This window comes from Aythya ferina (assembly GCF_964211825.1).
Source record: "Aythya ferina genome assembly, chromosome: 4".
NCBI lineage: Eukaryota > Metazoa > Chordata > Aves > Anseriformes > Anatidae > Aythya > Aythya ferina.
Window position 1 is genome coordinate 6,836,188 of NC_140300.1, and position 27,337 is coordinate 6,863,524.

Genomic DNA, 27,337 nt, shown 5'->3' on the forward strand with positions numbered 1-27,337 from the left:
ATTTAGAGTTGCATCTGAGTTCTGCCCAAAACTCTTTTTGAGTTTAGTCCTATGAGCAGCTGATGAAACAATTTGAATTTAGTTTTTGTGCTCAGAGAGCATTTAAGTATATGTAGCAATAAGTTTAAAAGAAAAGAAAGCATTAAGTGAGGAAAAAATAAAGAGGAGACAGAAAAAAATTGAAAAGGTGTAGAAATTGACTAAACACAAAACATGGAAATAATATTGTAATAACACTATTTCTATTACAGAATGGACACAGGAACATCAAGAAAAGAAAGTATAATAAAAAGAATACTGAAATAATTTTGAAAAACATGCAACGGTGGGAATCCAAAAAATGTAAGATGTAGAAATTCCTATACTTAGCTCTAACAACTGTGCATTCATCAGTATCACAAGACCAACTTAGTTTAGCCTGATAAAGTTTCACGTTTCTTTGGGTCTTTGCAAGATTTATCTCCTGTAAAAATATATAGAGAACTTTTCATGTGTTTCTACTCTACAGAGAATACAGTGTGTTCCTTTAAGTACATAATAAAGATTGCAATATTTGATATATTCAAAAATGAACCTACACATATGCAACCCAACGTCTCCTGTTGAATATCTTTCCTTTGTGTTTGTAGAAATGCAGTGTGCTGTAAAAGTTTTCTGGATTGATTATAAATATCGCCTACTGAACAGTCTTACTACAAAATTCTTTTCCAGTTAGTAGCCACAACTCTTTAAAAGCCACATGTTACATTCATTTTATAACAGTTATTTGAGCATTAAAACCTGCCATCTGGAGCAGTTTCTGACATACTGTGTTTTGTTAGATCTGTGTATACCTCAGTCTTAGATAATATTAAAATGTCATTAAGTTTTCTCTGTGCAAAGGCTAGGATGACCCAAATAACAGCAAATACATTTAAAGGAACATGAAGACATTTACTGCACATACAAAGAGAATTATATAATTTATGTTATGGTCAACAGTGATAACTTTTTAACAGTTATTTTTCAGACAACTCTCTAATGGGCGACACTCACCAACTATCAGTCAGGTCTTAAATCTCAGTTAACATTTTTAATTAAGTTCACAACTTTTGTACTAGTATCCAAACTTCTGGGATTTTTTTTAGTAATTTTATTGTTGAGTGTCCTCATGATATGTATTCTTCTCATGTTTGAGAGGAGAAAAAAAAAGACATTTTCATGTATTCATAAGTCTCAAGACAAGTTTACTCAGTCATATTATTCTCTTAGCCATACTGCAAACATCTGGTCACTCTGATTTATGTAAATAGTTTCTGAAGAAAGGCAAGTAAAACATGTTTAGAAAGACGACAAAAATGCCAATAAATTATAATAAACATAATTTAGAGAAAAAAATTAATTTCTAGGTATAAATAGTTGTAAATCAACAAATTACATCATTTAAGAATGTTACCAGTTTAGATTTTGTGATAGAAAGATTTTTACATGTATGAAGCATAATCTTTCCAAATGTCTTCTTTTCTGCCACTAGAGGGTACTCCAAGAACTTACAGTATATTTATAACAAAGATTTATTTGGGTTTTCTGGTCTGTAAATGGTCAAGAACTGTTGTCATACTAAACCTTAAAAATTTAACCCCCAAAGAAACTTGATATTAAACAACTTTCAAAACCAGTCTAATATCTTTTCCGCAAAATAGTGCAGCATACCTGAATTATAAGGAACATTGAATGACATGTATTTTAGATTTAGTTAAACTTATCCTGCTTTTAAATTAACTAAATTATTATCTTTTATTTATTTCAGACACAATTATCTGGTTCGCATCCTGTTTCTTCATCCAGATTTGGACAAGGAGTTCCATTATTGGCAGGGTGAAGAAGTACAAAACGAGTTCTGATCTTGGTCCCTGGTTTTCTGCAAGGACCTCTACAGAGACCCCAGGAAGACCATTGGGAAACCTCACAGTCCAGTGGTGTTTCTGCAATATACACAATAAAAAGGTAACTACATAAATTTGTGCTTAAGGCAAATACATAGTTGGCAAAGCATTAAGGAATGATGATGAAGTAGTGTCCTTTCTTATACAAAAATACATCTGATATTAATAAAATCCATATGTCATCTTATAAATAAAAAGTCTGCTTTCAGCTCCTAAACCCAGGGACATTGGTACTATTATTGTTGCAGTCTAGAGACTGTCTGAGGTACTACATCAGTAGTGCAGCAGATTATTTATTGAATTGAAAATATAGAATTCCTATCAAAGAAAACTATTTTTAAAGTAATTGCATTCAAAAGATTACATTCCTAAGAACATGTACTGTCAATTTTATAACTCATTTGCCATTGCATAGCTTACTAAAAACACTAGGATTAAAGGTTTTATCTGGTTTATTTATGTATACATGTATTTCTTTGGCAATGTATATTGTTCCTGTAGTTGTTCATATCAAATTCCATTGAACTCTAATTCCAATTTGCTTCAGAAGTAACAAAAGTCACACTTTCTAATCAGTAAATCTTCTCAATATTTTTTGGCATGTAAGCTACAATTCCCTTTACCAATAAAGATATTCTGTAAATACAAGCCTTCTAATACTAAATGTGTTTTCAATACAGTTTTAATTTAATTTAATACTGGAACTAAATAAATCAGAAATTCTAAAGTACTTTTCATATTGTGTACTTTCATTGAAGCTATCTGTCTTAAAAATATAGGTGCTTATTCATTAACTGGTTAAATAAAAATATTGCTTGTCACAGGAAATTGCATTAAATCTGTGTATTACAGCAGTTGTGGATAAAATAGCTGTGCACAAAACCAGCTTCAAGATTTACTGTATCAAATGTGTGGCTTCTGGTATAAATTTCTGGCATTACAATGGAACCCAGTACTTCTGAACCCAATACCCATGCTTCTAGCAGGAACAAGTGACACAGTTTGATCTCTGATGATTAAATTTGTCCTTTTGCTTCAGGAATATATTTTTGAATAGACTGGTTTACTGGTTAATATACTATAAAATGAGGATGTAAGATTTAATTATTTTTTTTTTAAATACTGTACTTTAAATGAATTGTTTTAGATTTAAATGCTAAAAAGGGCCAAATGTTCCTTTCAAATGTTGTGGGAAAGACGTGACTGAAAATGTGATTTGAAGCGCTCACTTTGAATATGTCTTGTTTACTAATAGTAATACATTTAAGCATAAGTTGATAGAGACACTTATTGAAGTATAATTCATGTGTGGAGAATTAGCTTTATTTTTGTGATTATAAGGTGACTTTAGGACAAAGCTAGAGGCATTCAATCTTTAAAATTATTTTGGAGAAGCTCTTCTTGGAACATAGCAGATATTCTAGAAATACATTGGGGATTTAGCCCATTGCTGCCCACTTAATGGTATTTGGGATGTCAGTCTTCTTATTCTTAACCATTCCTCTTACAATTTATTAAAAATCACTAGAAGACTATAAAGAGAATACCTAAGGTAGACACTAACTTGTATCTTTCCCTTGGAACAGATATAGTATTTTTTTTTGTTTTGGAGATTAGAAAATTACCCTTCAGACTGACTTGAGTCAAATATTTGAACGTCACCTCTACCTAAATGAGTTTTTGGGGTAAATTTTTAAGGAAAGAAAAAAGAAAGAACAGTGTTTTTGTTGTCAGAATGTCTGCTGCTATCACAAATATCTCCAAATCAATTGAATTATTTCAATTCATATTTCACATAGCCACTAAGCCTTCTGACCCAGAGACAACAATACTAGTTCTTTTTTTCCATCATCATGCAAGAATTTAAGCGGGAGTACTTACTTCGAAGTTGCAAAGAATTTGTGAAACTTTGTCTCTGATCAAATATTGTTTATTGCTCATAAAATGCACTGACCTATAGTGATACTAAGGCTTGAGTAACCCTCACTGTGGATATAACCCAACCCTTTGAACTACAGCTCAAATATGAAATCCATTCCTTATTTTTTCAGGGATTCTCTTTTATGTCAACTGGCTTGTTTTATTTCCCATATGTAAGTCTGGAAACTATTGCAATGCAGATAGAATATTCTGCCTAATCACCTATTTCATCCACATCCCCTGCCAGATTTCCACATATTTTCTGAATGAATAGAAATAACAGAATTGAGCATATCAAAGTGCCAATCACTTACCTGAGATGGTGTCTAATATTTCATTACTTTTAGCTGGCTGATTAAGATGAGGTATAGGAAGACCCAGCTGGTTTTTCTTTAATTTCACCATTGTTACTTGAGCAATAGGCGGCAAAATTTTGAGTTTGGGATAATAAAATGAATTTGCTGGGTGACTTGGGGAGGAACAAGTGATCTGTGAAATAAACAAGAAACCTTAAAGAAACTACATCATACTAGTAAGAAATAACTGGAAAATCATGTTTACACATCATGTTGATTCTTTTTGGCAAGCAAATTGCATTAAAATGGTTTCTTTGAATCCCAGTTCTCCAGACTACTGCCGGTAATCCCAGAATTTTTGCCCAAAACGCTTTGGGATTGGGCACAATGAATTGTGCCATCCTTGGATGGAGGACTAGAATGGGAGGTAATGAAAACAGAGATATGTTTGGAATGGTTTGATGGGAAGCAGTGGATATTATTACAAGACAAAATACAAGATTATTAAATAATAATATTAGGTATGCTGTAGCAGCTGTTATGTGGGTATAGGAGGCCAGATGGATTGTTTTCCAGCTTCTCTGTTCTTTTTCTCACTGCTCATTAGAACAGCATTTGGCTTTAGAAGAACTGACCTTAAGGAAAGGACTGACTGAATGTTTATAGTATTCAAAACCTTTGAGTCAAGATGCTCTATTTCCCACCACCCATAAATGACAAAAGCAAAAAGCAAGAAAAAAAAAGACTGGAAGTGGGGTCACTGCAGTAGCAATGAAGAATGTCTCTGCTTTCCATTAGCTCCTTTCCCTCAAATGTAGCAGTTTCAGGTTTCAGCAATACTTTCTACTGAAAACTCCTCCCCAAATCAGTACTTACAATTCTCAACTTAGAATTTTCCTGTTTAGACACTTTTAGTCATGCCAAGCCTTTTTGGAATCTTTTTATTTTCCTATATTTTTAAGAATTATTAAAAACCATGTTAAAATGCTCATATTTTACATAAATAACTTTACATGTAAGCCAATTTTTTATGATCTATCTACATTTACTCAATAAAATAACAAGGTATAGAAAATGAACAAGATCAGTAGGGTTATCAGCTATTAATAAATCCATGTAGAGAGAGCATTAGCACTCTCAGATACAGAAATCAATTTCACAAGAGAATCCATTGACTAATTAAATGATAGTTATCCTTTAAAGGGAGGACTCAAAATAGTACAGGGTACTAAACTATGTATATACACCTACCTCTGTAACTGTATCCTGTGGAATAGTGGCAAAATTTGGGGAGGAAAATGTGAAACCACTGTCTGTTCCAGCGTCATATGGAAATAGATCTACTGATACTTCTTCCATCCAGTGGTCTCCTTCACAGAGATTTAGGCTGTCAATACCCACAAACCAGTCAGGGCTTGGCACAATTCGTACAACGAATGAAACCTAATGAAACAAAACAACCCATCAGGATTGCATCAGTTATATTCCAGTCACTGTTATTGTAATTGTAACATAACATTTTTGAAGGAAATGGTCTTTTATACACCTCTGCTTTATAGAACCCATACAGTGATCCCTGCAATTTGACATGCTCTTATAGTAACATTTTTGCATTATCTTATACTTACCAATGAGAACTCAAATATTTAATTTTATGTAACCATTAAAAAAAACTTTAAATATTAGTATGTGCATATGTACTTACTAAGGGATGTCTTGAACCCACTTCTAATTCAGTGGAAGTTTGTCCTGTACCACTGGAAATGGCAGGAGCAGAGAAGATTCCATGTACACTCTGAATTTTCTCTCCAGCTTCTTCTATTTCTTTCATTAATACCCATGCTTCACCCTTTTCAGCAAAATCACGTACACCATTGCTGGCATATTCATTTTTTTTCCACATGCTGTAGTCAGAACTATGAGTAACACCTATTTGAGTGAATACATTGCATGACATAAAAGTCTGTTTTAGATTGCCCCTATTTCTTCAGTTTCTCTGTTTTATTTCTGAGGTTAAAAAAAGAAAAATTGTGTATAAAAATGAGTGAACACTAAAACATTTGACTTATCACTGTTTATTTCAGCTGTAACCAATTGAAAACAGAAGTCAATTGAAAACAGTTGTAGATTTTTGAAAGCATTGTGGATACTTCAATTTCTGCATTTCATTCTTAATAACTTTGGCTCTTTTCTTTCTTTTAACATTAGTTATATTAAAATTTACTATTGAGAGGAAAAAAATAACTAAATAAAAATCACAGTGGTCAAGAGATTTATCTGATCTTAAAACTATACATACTTCACTTACCTAGCATTGATGACCACTGTGCTGGGGGCCTATAAAGTGGATACTGCTTAGGGAAAGCAGTCTGGCTCCATTTCCCTGTGAAGATTATGCTGTACTTTGCAAGTTCCTCTGCTGTGCAAATAGAATCATCACGCACAGGCAGGCTGCTGGCATAACCTAGAATTGTTACAAGCAATGTCCAGATAATTTTGCTGGAGCAGTAGACAAACATCAAGTTTTCCATTCCCTTCCACGTGAAAAGGAAAAAAAAAAAAAAAAAAGTCAGACGCATTAGTCACTCTAAACTCAAAACTGAAAAGAGTTACCTAATAAAATGTAACAGAGCATAAGATATAACAAAAAGAAAACATATATCCCAAACACTAAAATTGTTATGCTTCTAAGAACATTATTATAATGCTTTTGGATTTGATATTTCCAGGCTATATACTACAAATCCGTAATTCTACCTGGGACAAGTGTTTCTAATGAAAATAAAAATATCTTAACCTCGTTCATAGTACTACCTCAGAAAAATCTGTTTCTGATTTTCTTCTGAAATCTTATTAGAGTCACATCTTGAATTAATTAGAGTAGCAACTGTTTCTGTGGAAAACATTAGTGGTATATTTATTCTTCTAAAGATTAAATTGCAGGTTACTTTGCCAAAAGAAATGATTTATTTTAAATTTGTGTCCTACAAAGACTGTTTTATGGCATAACATTTAAAATCAAATACATTTCAAATATATATAAATTACTTTGCTGTCATAACTTGTGCATTAAAAAATACATCGCAATTGCTTCAGATTGTTAAAGCTACAGAGTTATTAAAAACCAATATTTTTTAAAAGTTGCTGTCATAGGCTGTGCAAATTTTGTTTTTAAATTAATATGATAATTGCATCAGGCTGTTGAACTCAAGCAATTGTTTAAAATAACAGCCTTAAAAATTTAATTTTAAATGCTTTTTTCCTTTGAGAGAACTATGCAAACATAACTAAAACACTAATAATATATTATTTTGTAAAAAGAGCAGTGAATACTCACTAAATATTTCCTCTGGAGCACTGGTAGGGGGAGAGCACCTGCTTTTGCTGGCAGCTGAGTTGGTCTGCAAGAGAAGACAGTAGGAGTCTTGCTATTTATGCCTGAAGAGGGTCCCTTTGGTCCAACAATTATTGTAATCTTTAGACTTTCCAGGTTTGCAAAAAGCATGCCATCTTCTTACTTGCAATCTTTTTGGATGGACTATCAGAGGTTTCCTGTGTGTCAGCTGGTTCAGGTTCCTATCAGAAGCTTGTAATGCCGAATAGACGAAATGCTTTTAAAAAAATACCTTGGATTCTTACTAACAGTTCGGGTTTTCTGGTGACTTTACAGTTCTCTGTTCTTATTAATGCCTCTAAGCTATACAAATGAACTGATTCCAATGCTGGAATAGTTCTAGTGAATACACTTTAAATGAGAAGCATGTTTTCTTGTAAGTTTTATTGTCTGACAGATGCTCCTTCCAAACATTTACAGAGAGCTTGCTCACTCTCACACACCATATGTATGTGTTCAAATAAAAGGGGTGAGGCAGCTAAAAAAGTCAAGAGAAAAAAAAAGTTGCATTTCATAATTGCACATACTCACACAGACTGTCTCCTGCAAATATGAATTAATTTAAAGTAGTACAGTGTATATTTTTGTGTTCTACGGTACCGTATGCTGGACGATGAAAGGGCTCTGTAACATTGTGGTTTCTTTGGAAAGAGTGGTTTTGGGAAGCTCTGAAATTTTTCTTAGCTGTCTTCAGAGTAAAAACCCCCAAATAAAAATCTCATTATTAAAGTTAAATCATACATCTTCTGTAACACAGTACATATACTTAACTCACTAAAATTATTTAAATTGTCTATGAAGAATTATTCTTAATACAGTGACCCAATTAAGAAATAATATTTAATATTTATTTTAAATCATTTTCCCTACAACCTTTTTAAAACGCCTGTAGGAAAAATAAGGGCTTTGTGCCATGCTTATAAGGTTAACAAATGCTACTGTGGCTGATCAGCAGAGGAAGTTCAAAAGTTTACAATGAACCATGAAGAAAGTCTTGCACAGAGTCTTCTTTTGAAATTGTGAGGAATGTCACTGAAGTACTTCCACAGATATCTAATAAGATGGTACAGCATATGGAAAAAAAAATAAGTGTTATTTTTCAGATGAGAATCCCAGGCCATCATAGCTTAAGTGACATAAGCTATTGTCCACCAGGAGGGTGTTACCAACAAAGTAGTTTGAGCTTTGTGGCACTTTAAACGGAAATTTCTCCTTCCCTTCTGCCTCCTACCCATGGTAAATCAGCAAGAAAAGCCAAGATACACATAAACTGTGATGTCTAAAATGACGTTCATTTCCCTATTGTCCTGGCAAAATGGAATCTATTGAAAGTTTCAATATACATGGATTGAGCACCCATAATCAACAATTCATGTATGTCTGGATAGATTTGGGGAACACTGTAGCAGATTAACTATTTAGACATGGTTGTACCCTCTGTTTCCAAGGTTTCTTCCTCTGTCCTATATTCTTCCCAGTGAAAACATCCATGTTTCCCATAATTTACTTCTATTCCAGGAGCCAGAGTCCCCTAAGAAAATGGGCAAAGAGACTCTGTGGATATTTTTACACCATTTTTTTGAGTGTTTGTTGTAGGATGTTATGTGAATTACATCCACCTCTCACCCTCCTATGCTCAGAATTCCAGATCCACAGGTTCCTTAGAGAATAGTCTACATACATCAGAAGTGGGTGATGTCTCCAGCTCATGCAGCCTTCTAGAGGCTATAAAAATTTCCCATAAGTATTAGAATACGTTGCAGATAGAACTGTTAATATAAAATTGTGTACTACTATCTTTAAACTTCAATTGGTTCTGTGGTTATCTTTATCACCAAATTACTGATCCAGCTAAATTCATATATTGAAACATACTGTGACACTTCCAGGAGAACACTTAAACTGAGTACATAGCAATTAGTTCTGCATCCAGCACAGAATTATTTAGGAGATCAGACTCTTCTTCTCAAACAGAAATTACTGCCAAAAGGCACATCACCAGACTAGACCATTCTAGTTCCATGACTACATGTTATGAATGGCTCCAGGAATAGGACAATACATGCAGGCAGAATAATTTGGCTCAGATATTATAAGGAAAACTTACTAAATGATGAAAGACTGAATCGTCGGAAGTCATGAACTTGGAAAGTCATTTGAGGTTTCTAAGTATGGATTACACAAAGAAATATCAAAAACGAGAAAAGTTTAGTTGATTCTCTCTTAGAATAGTACCTCATGAGGCTTTGTACTGAGCATCTGAGATGTCTTCCAGATTTACAATTTTGTGTAATCAGTTAATCCTTCTTCTAGAGTACCATTACTCCCATTTTTTGAGGTTATCAGACTCTTCAACTTAAATATACAGTTAAAGGAAAACAGCTGAGCCTAGATATTTTACTTTTCTACCTTACTACTTTGCTAATTAGGGACTTTGAAGTTTGAAAAACTGGAGAAGGATTCTTTCCTCAAAGTATGCAGGTAGATGGAAACTGGATTATAGTCCTTAGGCTCACTCTCAGATCCTGGTCCAGAATGGAAATTTTCTTTGTTAACATTCCTATAGCAGACCATTCCTTATTTACAATAAGTTCTCTGCACTTATAGAGTTCTATAGAGGAATAGAGTTCTCAGGAGGAATAAAATCTTCAGAACCTACAAACTTACTCTTATCTTTTTTGGTTTACACAGTGAAATTATTGTACAAAATACAGCAAATTTAGACGTTATTTAATTATCTTCCCTTCCCGCTCTCATCACCTGCCACCCTCATTGCTGAAGGAGGGGAAAAAAAAAAAAGACACCTAATAATGTCATAAAATACTAACTCCCAATCTTATTTCTTTTAATGGAAACCCTGCTAAGCATGATCAGTCTCTGACATTGTGAAGGACAGAACATCAAATTTAGTATCTCATAGTTGAGAAAAATTCTCCCCCCCAAAAACAAACAGATTTCCACTCAATGAATTACATTCATGGCTGGGAAGCCACAGATGCCAAATTTCTGTGGGCCAGTAGTTGGAGAAAAAAATTGCTGTGGCATCAGAATCTCTGCTTGCATTCCTTCTTTGGTGTGCATGTCCCATTAAAAACAGATGAAGACTCATGAAAAACTGGGGGGAAAAACTTCCATTTAGAAACCATTTTGCATGTATATAGAATTGGATTTTTTTTTTCTTTCGCAGCAATATATACATATTTTTTAAAGTCTGTGTGTTTTTTTTACACCTATTTTCCATCCATGTGCATACCTCTATGGTCCCTGAATGCTTAAGGCAGACAAAGCTTATTTTACTTAAACATCAGTGCTGAACTTGTATTTAATTTTGTTTGTGTTTGTGTACAACTCTTGCTTTTTCTTGTCAATAAGAAAACAGTCTTACAGTTTCTGCAGGCTTTACTAAGATTCAGAGGGTGAAAGATTGAAAGTATAAAACAAAAATGTTTTGTGTGTGTTTTTTAAATAATGGTCATAACTGTTTCTAGAGTGTTCTGTATTTTTGGTAATCTAAAATAATAAAACAAGAAAAAAAAAAGCTCTACTTAAAGATAGAGCAGTACATTTAGTATCATGTTGATTCTTGCATCATTTACAGTATATGAAAACATTTATATGAACATGTTTAGGCTATTACACAGGAATATAGTGCATTAAAAGGGTGTAAATTCCATTTTGATTAGCCACAGAATAATTTAGTGCTTTCGCTGGTAAGCAATGAGATTGGCATGATTAGTTAAGACTTTTCAATTAACCTGTAAGGTTAAGAAAAAGGAGATTGGACTAAAATGACTAATCTGAAGTTAGCTTGCCCACCTTTATTCAGAACAGAAGCTCGAGAAATTTTGTTTCTCTATTCCTAAAATATTATCTTACATTAAAACCTTACTAAAAAAAAAATCCATTTTGCTGGTAAGTAGTACAACTTTGATATGTGAAGGCTGTTTAATATGCTTCTGAATAGCTAGCATCTCTTTGTGTACAAGAAAAACATAACATTGTATTACTTAAGAAGGATTAAACACCCATACTTTCTCTCCTGCAGTTACCATGGATACACATACGATTATGGGCACTCAAAAATGCCAAAAGGTTTACGTTCAGTCAAAACCCTCTAAATTGTAAAATCTGAATATCAGAGTGGTAAGCAGCAGAATATTGTACCATGAAAATGTTATGGTGTCAATTTAGAAGACTTTATAAAATACAATACAAAGCATTCCTAATACTGGATGTTGCAATGGTAGTTAAGGCAACTTTGAATTTCAACTTATCTTTTGGGATAAGGATTTAGTTTGCAGACTAAGGCATGTAAAATATGCGTATGCATATGATCTAGATATGTGAATTACCACTTTGTATAATGGAGGTATAATCATTATAGTCACTATAGTCTAGAGAACTGTTCAGCTCACCCTTTAATACATACCTGTATTTGACCAAATGAATAGCCAATGAGTAGCTCTCTTGTCTCCACTAACTGTATTACTAGGCTCTGTTGGCCAGACACCTAGCCCACATAAGTAACTGATTCAGGTATCTTTATCTGTTACTGAATCTAAAACCAGGTGCACTTCATTAAATGTTCTCACTGATGTCTATAATCAAGGTTCAACCTGCTGGTAGTTCAACCTGCTGCACCCTGTATTTTGAGTTTACAGATTCCCATTTCAAGGGTGTTGGGTTTTGTTTTTTTGTTGCTTCTTGGTTTGCTTTGCTTTTTAATTCAGGGCTCATTGAGAATTCAGACCAAGATAAGGAAAAATTCCAGCTTTATTGACCACAGTGACACTGCTCAGTAAGAAACAGCTCCAGCATTCTTCTATCATCTATATTTAAGTCACTTTTAGTACTGAAAAGCCTAATTTGCCTTTTTTCCATCCTCCAAAACTCTACAGATCTCGGCAGAAAAACAGCTTCTTTGACCTGTTCATCAGGCTGGTATTCTGAGCTGCGGGATGAGGGCCAGCTCAGAGCCCTGTGCTAATCTGCAGAGTGCCTGCAGCAGCAGCATTAGCTGATTGGACTGTCCAGTATACATGACTTAGCAGAACTCTGAAACAAGCTGAATATTTAGAAGACGCTAACCTTGTAGACCTGACTCAGACACTTGTGGGAATCCCTGCTTTTAAATTTACTTTTGATATTTGCAAGAAAACCTCTAACTCAAACAAAAAATTCCTTTGAAGAGAATCTAATATACAGCGTACTACAGCTTCATTGCAGTACCACACAGGTTATTTTTGTGGTATTGTGCAAACACACACAATATAAAAAAGAATTGTCTTAATATATTACTTCATTCCATTATTCATTTTTTACATTGGGTGTACAGCCTGTACGATACGTGTTGAATTTCTAAAACCAGCTTGATGCTTCTTTTGCCCTGTAGAAATGCCATGTTTCTCTGGCAACACTGTAGAAGACCACCAAATTAAATTTTAAAATAGTCACTATCAAGGCAACTCTTCACCATCAGTTTTGTTGATTTCTCTTGTGTTTTAGTTGTTGTTGTTTGTTTGACTGTTTGTTTTTAAAGGCCTTAAATATACTAATATACTTAAATGATACCTGTGGAGTTTTAAGAGTTGCATTTTTAAGTCATGTGAATAATATTAAAAATGAATTGGTCTTTCATGAAAAGTCATTCATATATCAGATTCTGCACATAACTCATTCAGTAAAAGGTCCATTATTTGTGACAACAGTCAACCAGTGGAACAGTTGGCCAAGAGATGCAGTGCAGTCTGCTTCCTTGGAGGTTTTAGGATGAGACTGGATAAACACTAAGTAATCTGATCTGAGCTCAAAGCTGACCCTGCTTTGAGTTGGAGGTTGCACTAAAGACCTCATGAGGTCCATTATACCTTCAAGTATCCTATGGTCCTATGGCATTGTTTCAGATCTTATTCCAGCACTTCAGGCACAAAACTTTCACTTATCTAATACTTTCATAAGTTCTCTACACATCTGTGGTTTCTTTCATATGTAATACAGGGTATGTAATAGCAAAATGAAGGCTTGTAAAGGAGGGTGACCTAGGGCTGATTTCAATGGAAGACAGAATACGGCTGTGGCATTTGATGGAATACAATGCAGAATTCCTTGATTTAGCACCAACCGATCTCTGTCTGAAACAAGAGATACGAAAGCTAAATGCACAGGTGATCATGAAGGTAATTAATTGACTGAGAGACAGGATCTATTAGTTCAGAAACAGTTCCATGCTAACACAGTCTTATTTTGAGTTCTGAGAAAAACTCTATGCAGTTATCTCTGCACATTGATCAATGACAGTAACTTACATAGAAATGTTCATGTGCTTGTTCAGAATCTCTGCATGGAACACAAATAATACTGCAGAGTACTAAAAGCTTGCCCACTGAGTTTATTATAGGAAACTTCACATATTTTGTAATCCCTCACAGAATAAGCAATATTGCAAAGCATTTTTTACAGCATTTTATAAACACGTTATAAAGTCAACCCCTATCAACTGGATTCTCTTAATTAACAACACTACCAACATTTTGTTGAAGGAGTCAAATACATCCTCATTTAAAACATTTGCAATTGTGAATTTATAATAAAGACATGATGCTGCATATATAAATAATTGTTTTATAACTTGTTTATAAATATGACTAAATGTACAGGAAGAAGCTTTCAACAAAACTAACAGCTTTGACAGCAGAAAAAAATATAGATTTTAAGGCATATAAAAGAGCACAAAAACCTTAAGGGTAGTAAAGGACAGCACAGACTTTTTGTTTAGACTTTTGTTTCTGACCACAGGCTAGACTCCTTGTCCACAACAAGAATCTTGCTATTATCCAGAAATAATGAATTAAATAAATGGCTCTATTCACTCTTTGATTCTCAGCAAAAGTAAGGGAAACATGAAAACTAAGATTTATTTATTTTTCTAAATGATTATTTTGGCCAGTATTGTGGAAAGTGAAATTCATTTTTTAGAAAGTTTATTATTTTGAAATTGAAGAAAACTGCTCTTTATATAACGGGTTATATAATTCCTTGTAATTTTTACTGCAATTTCAGACCGCTGCATTATTAATAATCATAAGTGCCTGAATGTGAATTTTATTTATCAGTTATTACAATGAAAAAGTGACCTCAACAAAGATAATGTAAGTTTTCTCCATTATATTCTGCATTAACTACAAATAAAGGATAAATTGATATCAATTTATATTTTGGGAAGCTGTGCTGCTCGTTTACTTCTTTTACTTCTAAAACTAAATCAGTGTAAAGTATTGTTCTAGGAAGCACTGTATTGCTAGAAATGCTTGAATGGATTTTTAATTCTAAAGCACTGGTATAAATATGAATAAGTATCAACAGAAATACCCTATGATTATGCCAGCATGAATATAATAAGAATCTGACCTATTATTTTAAAATATGTAAAACTCATATTGTAATTTCTTTTGTCAATAGAAAAGCCATTGGCCAGACAACATTTTAATTAACCACCCTGAATTCTGTTTGTGGATTCCATTAAGAAAGGATATTATTCTTCACTTCTTGTCCTAACCTGTTCTGCAAAGCTACAATGCAGTTTACTGAATATATTGTCACTTACAGGTACTGGGAAACTGTCCTAGCAGCTGTTTGGATGTCATTTTTATAATTATGAATTGAATGCATTATTAGAAGCAAATATATATATATATTACATGAAAGTGCTACAGGTTAATAAAACTGAGAGGTAAATAAGTGTAGAACTGGGTAAAGACTTCAGTGATAATTTGCATTCTTCCCTTTCTCACCTTTAGTTTGCTATATGGACAGTAATTGACCTATATGACCATTATAATATAACGCGTTCCTAGCTGTCTCTAGAATTACTATAATAGAAAAAGGCAGACCAGTTAAAATTGGAAATTTAAAAGTGTTGATAATGAATGCTCAGAAAAGCAGTGCAAACTGAACACCAGTCTTGGATGTATATAGAAGGTAAAATCATGTTCTTTAGTGATTGTTTTGACTCAGCAAACCTATGTGGTAAGTACAAGAATGTATTCCTAAATTTTTAATGGACAATACTTAATATTTAATGAATCTATTTAATCAAAAATATTTAATCAATTTATTTCATGGAATCCTAGAAACACAAGTTGGAAGGGACCTCTGGCTGTCTCTTGTCCAACCTCTTACTCAAAGCTGGGCTGTACCCCAGCTAGGTCAAGCCAGTTTTGTCTGTCTGAGTCTTTAAAGGACCAAGGGTGAAAATTTCCACCACCTGGCTAACCAGCTGTAATGTTGTTCCTTATGAAGCAGTTCTTTCTCCTGAGCAATCTGAATTTCCCAAGGTACAACCTGTGGCCTTTGTCCCTTACTACCTCATCTGGCATTATCAATAAGAATTTGGGCATTGTTTTTCTTTGATGGGAAGAACCCTTCAAGTTTTTGTAGGCTACCAGATTGCCCTTAACTTCCTCTTCACTAGACTAAACAAGCTCGGTTTAGTCTGAGCTCACTCAGCTCTCCTCATACATCATGTAGTCCGACTTGTCTTGATAGGCCTCTGTTAGACCCTTTCATGTCTCTCAGCGTCCTTCTTGATTTGGGAATCTCAGAACTGAATACAGTAATCTGTGTGACCTTCCAATGTTTAGTACAGGGTGTAATAACATCCATCAGTCCTCTGGCCTTGCAAATCCTGTTGTAGCCCAGTGTGCATTTTGCTTTATTCATGATGAGAAAGTGCTGCTTGCTCTCATTGAGCTTGGGGTCCAAAATAATACCCAGGTTCTTTTCAGCAGTGCTTCCATTCAGCCTGTTGGTTTCCATCCTGAGCTGATGCACAAGTTATTTTGCCCCAGGGGCAGAACTGTGGACTCCTTGTTGAACTTTTTGATGTTGATCTTCTCAAGATTATGAAGGTCTACCTGGAGACCAGATTTGCTGTTTGTCTTGCCAGTTACCCCACTGATTTAGTATTGTCATCAAATTTTCCAAGAATACACAGTTTCCTCAAATACTGTATGTTTATAGTATTCTGTAGTATGATATAAAGAAAAAGAATTTTACCTTTTTCCAGATGTGGATCCTCTGCCTTCTCTGGAAGTTCTGAAGTCTTTCTCTAGGACTTTTAACAAGCTTTCAGTAGTCACTACCAATATTCTGTTTAACACCTTTCTTTCATGTTTGTATCTCCTACTTTTCATGTTCACTATTTCAGAAGCTACATCAGCATTTGCCTTCCCTGCTGTTCTAATTCAGACACAGATGTCTTTATCTTAATAGTGATTTTGACAGTTCTCTTGGCTAAGTTACTTTTGGCAAATTAGATTGTGTAAGCAGCCTTTCTCTTTTACTACTTGTGAATAAAAATAGTCAGAGATACTGAGATGCCGACAGTGAAAGATTTTACAGAAGCATATATCTGCCAAATTTTGGATCATCCCCAGTGACAGTATCAATATTTTCCCTTTAATTGTTATTCTAGTGTTATAAAAACTGATATAAATACATACAGTCATGTCCTTGAAACTGCAGGTGAGAGGATGTTTGGATGTTTTCTTATTCTTAGCATGAGAAGCTACCTTTGCAATGCTTACAATGGTGACAGTATTGCCTGACCTGCCTTTTCCCCACCAAAATAAAATAAAATAAATTTGTATTTCTGAAGACAACAGTTCATAAAATCTATGGTGAATTACATAGTCATTTATGAAGATAAGTCTAGACATATTACACACAAAGCCCAAACCATTATCACAGAAATCGCATAATTTCACAGTATCGAATTATTTACACGCTTTCTTTGTTGGATCTTTCAAAAATGTCCTATCAAATATGTCAAATCAGACAATAAGTATTATAATTTTTGCTAACCTTTACTTTCTAACACCAATCCCTTGTCATCTCATCTGGCTGGTGTAATACAACAGATAGTAACAAGCAAAGTATGGTGCAACTTTAATTCTTTTATAAGAATTGTACGGTTTGAATGTAGGTTGTAGTGCTTCTACAAAGGCTGTGACATCTAGATTCAGTTCATGTTCAGTAACACTGTCAGTTGTCCCAAAACACAAAGGGAAGGGTTTAAAAAAGAAAGGTTGTGTGTAATGCTTTATGCACAGTTCATAGATCAATGTTTTTTGTTGATAATTTCATCCAGTAACTTTGGCATTCATTTTACTGGACCGTGCTAGTATTGTCTGAGGGTGCAGGACAGCAGAGAAGTTGGCCAATCTATGGGGGCTCATAAATCCTTGAATTTGTAATGTCAAACCACAGATTTTATAAATTAATTATCTGATAAACAGAATGTAAAAAACACTTCATGGTGTGGATTATAAGATAGCTGCTTTTCTGGAGAACTTAAGTGTTTGATTTTAGCATCTACAGATGGAAAAACATGCAAAGACTGAAGAAGAAAGAAAACAGTATTACAGTATGCTCTTAGATTTCTTGTACTAACCAGAGCCTAGCTGTCATCATAGATTAGATCAACTTCAAGATTTTGAACAGCAAGCTTATTTTTCCATGGTATCTAGTCCATTATAGTAGCTATTCGTCTCCTGCTACCAGCAGGCCTGGCCAAATAAATTACCCCAGGGATAATTTACTAATATTTCTATAGTCTTTTCCAAATAAGGAAGAGGGGGCCTCCATCTCAGAAAGCTTATATCTAAACATTTGCGTTTATGAGGTTATGTTGTGATTCTGAGGAAGTCTGAGCCTTGAGGTAGTACTAACCAATCTTATCTGCAGAGTGAGCATGCCCTAAGACACTAAAGCGGTTCTAATCTTTGTGTTTTCTTTGAGCACAGACAACCCCTTAAAATCAAGCAAATGCAGATCAAGTCTGCAGATGGTGCAGACTAAATAAAAGTTTTGAAAACAAATCTTCCCCCTGTTTTCTATTTCCTTTCAGAACGAGTCTCTCCTTCCAGATGCTCTGGAGTCCAGCAATTCGCGCTGCCTTCATGGGTTGCAGCAGCCTTCACACAGTCTCCCTCTGGGTCTCTAGGAATGTATCCTCTCCTTGACCTCTGAGGCTTGGCTGTAGATCTGCTCCTTTGCTACAAGCAAGCCATGTGCTTTCTCAGGAGCCTTCCAGTCTGCATGAAGACACTGTAATCTCCTCTCCCATCCCCTGTCCACCTGACCCAGGCTACCACAGCCAGGAAAAAGCAAGAGGCAGCCCTTCTCACTGCTGCTCTGTCACACCCTTTGAAAATAAAGCAGAAAATGGAGGCTAAACAGTGAACAAAACACCATCTTGGCATCTGTCATGAAGATAAGGAGCAGAAATAGGAGGTACTCTGCAGTCCCTGCAAGGGTTTTCCCAGCTTCTGGATTCAGAAGTGCACCCTGGCCATTTTCCTATCTCAATAAGACCTGGGTGAGGCCTGGACTCATCAGATCTCCTTACGCTCTGGTTTCTGGGGAGAGAAGATCCAGATACATGAGCCAGAATGGTTCAGGTGTATGCTCATATTGCTGAGTCTGGATTACAATAGCATAGTCCAGAATGAGGGCAATATGCATATATTTATATCAGGCAGAATACAGAAAAGAGTAAACGGGTAGATGTTACAAAGATAATTAAAATGTGTCCACCTCTTTGTCTCACCCCTGCAGTAACTCTCAAAAATGTTAAACAATTATCTGTTCAGCTTCTACTAGTGCTAACTGTTGTCATGGCATCTGAGTGTCTCCTAATATTTAAAAACAAAAACAAACAAACAAAAAAACGCTGTGCAGATGTATTTGTGCAGATGAAAAACAAAGCATAACATCAGAAAGTTTCTACTGCAGGGATAATCGGTGAAACAGAAGTTTGCTACAGAATGTAGATTTTTGTAGGATGGTGACATACTGTGAATTGAAGTTCTCACCTGAAGCAAGGACAGCCTCTGGGATTTACCCCTGCTGGATATTAGGAGAGAAAATAGACAAGAATTAAATGAACCCCTTTGGAAATGTGAATGCGAATGCAAAAAACCACCATGAGGGTGTGTCCTGGTTTCAGTTAGAACAGAATTAATTTTCTTCCTAGTAGCTGGTGGAATGCTGTGTTTTGGCTTAGGATGAGAAGAGTGCTGATAACACCCCGATGTTTTAATTGTTGCAGAGCAGTGCTTATACCAAGCCAAGGACATCTCAGCCTTTTGCTCTGTCCTGCCAACAGGCAGGCTGGGGGTGCAGTAAGAGCTGGGAGGGGACAGACCCAGGACAGGTGACCCAAACTAGCCAAAGGGGTATTCCATACCATCTGACGTCATGCTAAACAATATATAGGGGTGGCTAGCCGGGGGGAGGGGGCTGGACTGCTCGGGGTTAGGCTGGGCATCGGTCAGCGGGTGGTGAGCAATTGCATTGTGCATCACTTGTTTGTACATATTATTATTACTTTCCTATTATCACCATTGTAACATTATTGTTATTATTGTTATTATTATTTTGTTATTATTATTTTCCTGTCTTATTAAACTGTCTTTATCTCAACCCACGGGCTTCACTTTCCATTTCTCTCCCCCGTCCCAGAGAGGGAGGGGGGAGGGTGAGCGAACGGCTGCGTGGTATTTAGCTGCCAGCCAGGTTAAACCACGACAGGGTGGTTTTTTTGAGCTCTTCAGCAGGATTCTTTGGCTACATCAGATTTCAAAAACTGTTCATCAATTAGGGTAATATGTATAATGCTGATAGTGTAACTGGAAATAAGTTATAAGCACAATATTAAGAAGTACAATAGTACTAAAAGGATGGCTGAGGATACTACATGTATAGTACCGAGAGAAAAGGGTCATATACTTTTAAAAAATCTATCACCTTTGTTTTATCCATCAGACAAAGAGCCTCTGAAGAGACACATCACAAAACCTTCAGACAGTAACATCTGGAAAATCTCTAGAAGTAGCTTGCTTTTCTAGAGTGATACAAGACTGCCTTGAGTTATCCATAGTATTTTATACAAGTCATCAAGACTGTTAGTTTACACTCAAAGATAGATAAAGGATGTGAATTAAGACAGATTTTCACCAAGGAACTTGGCAAAAAAAAAATAAAATGAAATTCTGGAAATCCAATATAATTACCTCATAACTGAGGTCCTAGGGGAAAAAAATAAAATAAATCCAGATACATAGAAGTAGTTTTGATCTAAAATCCATGCAGATTTTTCTTTTTGAGGTACTAACCTCTGACCCTATTCAATTCATTCACTTGTTTTCAGTATCTGTTGTTTATATCCTGTGTGTTGTTTTTTTTTCACTCTGATGTAATATTTCAGGGTATGAAAAGGCTTTTAGAGGAATGAGGTACCTTCTCTTATTTCCAGCATTCTTTCACTGATCTCTCTTGAGTAATGCTCAAGTGTATTTATTTCTTCAGTGTAACCAAAGCATGAGAAAAAAAAAAGGGAGGAAATCTAAACAGCATAGAAAATCTCAGACATCCCTGGATGTCACATGGACAGGTGTTTTCTTATATGTACAATGATAAAAGAAGTTAATTCATATTTTGGAAAAAAAAAAATGGAACATTTAGGTTAGGAATATCAGTTCACAGAGCGCCTCTCATATGTTCATCATATAGAGAGAAAGAGAATATGTAAGAGTGAAAAAAATAATTAATTTAAAAGAATGAAACAGTAGCTAGTGGATTTAGCAAATCCAGGGGATTTTTACCTGGCTGATCATATTTGTTCTTTAAATTTTTTCTCTCTAATTTCCTTTATTAGATGAAAGTGCATTTTATGTCATAAAAGCCTTTCATTTTTTGTCTATATACTTAGATATATTAAAAGAAGATATTTCTTCTTTCATTTTCTCATCAGGTGGAAAATTTATGAAAATGAGAAAGTAGTTCAGTGGATGGAAAATTAGTATTTTCTCTCATAAATTTGGCCAAGAAAGATTTGGAATATTTACTAAAAAACTCCCAGAATGCAGCACTATTTTCAAAGTTGCACTGGAGCTGAGTATTTGTTTTGTTATTTGGCTAACATTCCATAAATCAAGTATATCCCTTCTCAAGTTAGTTTTAACTGTTTCTACCCAGCTTTTCCGTGTGCTACCACAAAACAATCTCACCATACCTATTAGATGACCAAACATACTTGCTAATACAAGCTTTTCAGGTCAGGATATCAATATTCTCCAGCTTTGCAGAGATAAATTCAATTACTTAATATAATTGTTATGTGGCTTTGGTTCTAATAATCACAGAGAAAGTGTATGTCAATATTTTATCTTGGGTATGATCTTCTGAAGCAAATTTCCTGATCATTCCCATTCACCATGCTTTCATTCATATTATGGACTAGTCTTGGAGCCCCATGCAAACTGAATTTTGGAATGGAAGTAATCAGAAGGTGAGCTTTGGGAAGCATTCAGTCCACAGGATAAGACTAAAACTAGCCCAGAATTAAAGCCCCCTAAAACATGTGAATGCTAAATCCTTAGTACTGACTATTTCATTTTATTAATCTACTTCTATTGGTCTCTGCTACTTGCCAATGTGGACATAATTTCCAGCTGAACTTAGACCTCACAAGATGCAGAACCTAATTCTAAAGCACTTTAGGCACTAAAAAAGTCTTAAAAATAAATATAGGAGTTAAGGATGTGATCTTATTTGGGACAAGAAAATGTCATTAATTGGTTATCTGCATCTTTAAATGCTTAATCATCTTTTGAAATCCAATCCTCATATTTCTGTGCTGCATTTCCAATTTCTTAAAATGGGGATAAGTAATATTACTGAGTTTGACAGAATCTGATGAGATTAAATATATTAAAAACTGAGCTGCTCAAATCATAGAATAAGAGGGTTGTATAAGTCTGTAACACAGATTGCTTTCATATCACAGATCAAGGTTAAACAAAGGCTAAAGCTCTGCATGCATGATTTGCAAATGCAGTTATGCTAATAGCATGATGATCTTAATTAGATGATCAGCTGCATATCTGACTTTTGATAATAAGTCCTAATGTGACTTGCTAATCAATGTCAGATATGGGAATAGAATGTAGAATTTTTGACTTGTGAATCCATGCACTAATTGCTAAACCAGACTGCCTCCCTAATGTTATCCTTCACTTCAAAATGTTTTATCTTCTGCTTGTACTCATGTGTTATTTGAACAGCTCTTTGTACATTCAGACTGTTAAGACCAGAAGAATCCACTGCAATTATATTATCCGACTTCTAAATAACATGGACCAAAGAACTTCTTTCTATCTCATATTGGGACATTTTTTTTTTTTTTTTTACTTTTTTTTTTCTTTTTACTATAAATTAGTGTTGTCAGTCTTAATTTTTGATTGTGCTAAAAAATATTTTTTTCAAAGGCATCCAATTTTGATTTCAAGATTCTAAATTATGATCAATTTGTCACTTTCTATGAGAACTGTCAATTATTAATTACCCTCAATGTAGTGAGATGCTCAAAAATAAGGTCAAGTTCATCCTGCTCTTAAAAGTTGCATTTAATTGCAAGTTTAAATATTTCTGTCTTCTGCTTGCAGCCATAGTTATGTCTTGCCTTTAACTGCTAGATGAAAGATTTCTATGTATCAGATCACAGAGTGCTGTATAAAGAAGACTATGAAAGAAAATTAATCACTATAATCACATTGCTTAATCCACTGTGGGAAGTAGCTCAGATAGCTAAAAAAGAACCACAGTAGAATATAATTATTTTAGCTTCAGTTGCCTTTTTTTTTTTTTTTTAGCCAAATAGTCATATAGACAAATTTTAAAAATAAACTATTACAATAAATAAATAAATAAATAAATGTATTTTTAAGTGAAACTGAAAGATTCAGCTGTATTCATTGTGCTCTCAAATGGACGATCCTTGGATTCTATACCTGAAGAGCAGGGGAGGAAAAAAAGAAAACAAACCATTTTTTTCTTCCTGAAAGCCCAGTGTATAGTTGTCAGCTGTTCCATTGGGTTTTGTCAACACATCAGAAAATCATCTTAGCAACTGGGATTCCCATTAATTAGCTCACTGGAATAAATACAGCTGTCAAAGAAAAATAGGGTATTGTGGAATTTCCACACACAATAAATCATTACCCCTCCAATGGACAAATGTTAGAATTAATCAAACTGAAGAAGTACATGAAGCTGACATGACAGGAAAATAACAAATGTTATGATAACACACTGAAGCTAAGCTTTCTTTATATAAAATTATTAACTGAAATGTAGCAAAATTTTATACCAACGTGTTGGATGTGTATAAAATTGCTACCAGTTTAAAAAATCATATAAAACCAAAGAGTAAAAACTTAACATACAGAAAAAATGGAAGAAGGTATTTTTTCTTCTGAATGCAGAATGCCACATACAATGGTATATGTACAATAGTTTATACAACAACAACAGAATATATGAAAAAGTTGTTATACCTGTATTTAACTTCATTTTTACCAACTGAAATGTTAATAGATTCTGGCCTAATTGTTACATGATGTGTTATTCTTCATCTTATGCACAAATTTACTGAAGGGAGGAGGAAATCAGCAAGATGTTTCTCATTTAAAAAGTGCATATTTGCTGCTGCAGCTGCAGCTTTGGCTTCATTTCATAGTTTGAGCTCTCAAAGGGCATAGAAAGGAACAGTAACAGCCACTATGGCCCCAAACTTATCACCTCCTAAATAGAAAATGGAAAATTTAGACAGGAAGAGAATTAAACATGTTTTCTCCACTAGTAAAGAACTTTCAGAAGAGAAAACGTATGCTTTAAGTTACATAGTTAAGCCATTGTTAATGGACCAAATTCAACAACAGAAAAAACCAACAAACTTCACTAATTTTGAAAATGTTCAGTTTTCTGTTTCTCCTGTTGTACTGTGCTTTTCTGACCAGTCTTCTTTTCACTGAGAAAGCTTGAATGAGTCTGTCATACAGAATTACAAGCAGAATTTCAGCTCCCACTGAGAAAAAACTCAGCCATTCAATTCTTTTGAAAATATACGCATCTATACCAACAGATTCCATTTGTATAACAGCAATATCCACACTATAAATTATGGAATAATATCAGAACATTCATTTTCCATGACCTTTCAACTCCTCACCTCTGCTCTGATGATGAATCCATTCCTCCTGGGATTAATGGAAAAACATCAGTCAGTCAGAAATCCACCAAAAGTGGAAGTTCAATGAGACTGAACAAAAAGTTGATTTGAAAAGTGCAAATAACTGGAAAAAAAAAAAAAAAAAAAAAAAAAAAAAAACTTTAGGGAAGTTCTGAAAACAAGTGGAGGGAAAGTTTCTGCCTTTCTTTTCTCAAATGCAAGATCCCCTTTGTAGCATTTTTTCCTAATTAAAACACATGAAAGAAAATAAATTTTAAAAGCTTGTCAAAACAAAATACTACAAACACTGGGGTGGAAAATGGAAAAGAATGAACCACGGATAAACAGCCTTAATCACAGCTCTTAACTGTATACTGGCACGTGTTCAGTGTTACAAGGTTAGTTTATCAATTTGAATGGAATGCGATGAAATCACATATTAAATAATAAATAAGGAACTAGAAAAATAAATTCATAAGACTTAGGAAAAAAATAATAAATAATAAAAGGTCAAGAAGTTTTATTTAGATAGACTAAAATCACAGTTTTTCCTATGTTAAAATATCCTGTAATTCCACTGATTAATATTCTAGAGAAGAAACATCTCTGTCAAAGTTTCATTATGCTATACTGTGAAAACATCCACATGTATCTTACTAAGTTTGCAGTCCACCCTCAGCCAAACCAGAGAAGATCTGAGTTATGTTCCTAATATTTACCAGGTTAGAAATAAAGCATATTTTTAAATGTGTATGTCTGCACACATGAAAAGAGATGGCTAATTTTAAAATGCTACCTTCTAGAAAATCCTTCCAGGGGCAAAAACATTTCTGTAGGAATTAAACAGAACGATTTCATATATAATTAAAACTCTGAAATAATTGCTTATTTACCAAATTTGACCTTGGTACTTAGTGGTAACAAAAGATGTAATATCTCCTTTGTCCATCCATTATAAACACACATCAAACATTACAGAGGGAGCATCTGGTTTTAAGAGGCACTTACTTTGGAATGACAGACTCAGACATGTAATGAACTGAAGTGATACATTTTCATTTCTATTACTGGCCTTCACAATTATCATCAGTATCTCTATAGTGTGGTTTTCCTATTCTGCCAAACAAACCATATTTCTGTTAATTATATGGCTAAATTAGTCATTCCAAACTTAATACCTCCTAAAGCCATCAGCAGATGTTCCCTTTATAATCATTGATGTCATTCTGCAAATGATTGAAAAGGAGACGTTAAATGGAGTGCTATGAGTAAATGCTAACTTTGGCCTTCCTGTTATCTAACTTTAGCTGTCTAACAGCGTAGCATCTGGCCTGCCTCAGTCAAACTGACTGTCTCCATAGACAGTGGTACTTCCAAAAGTACAAAGAACCTCATCTTATTTAAAAAAAAAAAAAAGGAAACTCATCCTATAAAAAAAAATCCTAAAAATACACAGAAGAAACTCTAAGCTGCCTACTTAGGCAGCCTGATTGTTGAGTCTAGGCTAAGCTGCTACATTTGAAACAGCAAATAGATGAGATTGATGTTGTCCTTTACTTAAATATGGTAGCAAGCTGCAAGATTCAGATCTTAGCTTCTGCTGGTCTTGTGTTATGTTTCATTGAGATCAGAAACTTGTCCACTGTTGTCAGGAGAAAAAGGATATGGAAAGAATGCTGCTGTCATCTACTTCCACTGAATGGCCTCCCAGTCAAGTACCATAGTCACATGAAGTCAGGGAGAAATATTCTCTGGCTGATGACAATTATTTTAAAGTCAAAATCAACCACAATAAAGTAATCTTGCTTATGAGATCAATATGAATATTTAATGCAATACATTTAAAACATGGGGGGCACAGATAGACCAGAAAGGCAATAGAAAGAATACGGATTTTGTTGGCCTTTCAGTTGCATCTTCAAGTATATCGTGTTTTTTTTCTATTCACTTCCTTGCTTCTCTATCAATCTGTACCTCAATTTACTATGGAATGAATCTGCAGGAGAAAAAAAAAAAATTACTGTTTTCCCTCTAAATAGCTATCAGCATGTCCTTTCTCTATAAATCCTAGTGAGATCCCTGGTGGTGGCATAACTGTTAACAAATACAGAAAGTGATATGGAATAGCTCCATTTCCCCAGCATATTAAAACTACAGTTGTCAGCATTTAATGTCTCTGATATCCTTAACCCCCTACAAGTTGTAGAATTAGCTAAAGCTTTGCCTCCAGGTATCCCATCAGGATGCTCCAATACAGAGATTTACATTCAGTGTAACTCTCTAGGAGTAAAATATCTTTTTTGACATACTTAATGCGTCATAATAACTGCAAATTTATTGTATCAGGCATTAACCATTTTCTCCTTCATACATGCCTGGAGCAAGGAGGCAACATCACTATTACCATAAGTATGCTACACTGAATGAACAAATATGTAGAAGCCTTACTGCATGCTTCAATCATTTACATTATTTTTAAATGATATAATTTTAAAATATGTTCTTTTTAGAGTCATAAATGAGAATGGAACAGATGGTTAGAACTTAATTTAGAGTAATTTGTCTATTAAAATACACTGCATTGCCAGTGAGTCTTCATTATAACAGTAACTCATTACAAGGGAGTTGTAATTTATTGGGCAGACTGCAAGGTATTGGACCTTTAGGAAAAGTTTACAATCTTAGAGGACTCACTAGGAGAAGTGAATGCAGATGAGTATTTTAATATAAG

General features: G+C 34.5%; 1 protein-coding gene across 3 annotated transcripts; it reads right to left on the bottom strand.

Moving 5' to 3' along the window:
- Positions 1-1,201: 1,201 nt before the first annotated feature.
- On the bottom strand, positions 1,202-24,693 carry SPON2 (spondin 2). Of its 3 annotated transcripts, none has more exons than XM_084517807.1 (7): positions 24,607-24,693; positions 7,479-7,542; positions 6,450-6,675; positions 5,847-6,070; positions 5,393-5,584; positions 4,160-4,334; positions 1,202-1,964 (listed from the first exon to the last, which is right to left on the bottom strand). In XM_084517807.1, exons 1-7 carry the CDS (start codon positions 24,627-24,629, stop codon positions 1,786-1,788), a joined length of 1,083 nt encoding a protein of 360 aa, XP_084373933.1. In that variant the 5' UTR covers positions 24,630-24,693; the 3' UTR covers positions 1,202-1,785. The 3 variants fall into 3 exon arrangements, with proteins under 3 accessions (XP_084373933.1, XP_084373934.1, XP_084373932.1); XM_084517808.1 differs by lacking the exon at positions 24,607-24,693 and adding an exon at positions 11,965-12,052; XM_084517806.1 differs by lacking the exon at positions 24,607-24,693 and having other exon boundaries at positions 7,479-7,925.
- Between the last annotated feature and the right edge of the window lie 2,644 nt (positions 24,694-27,337).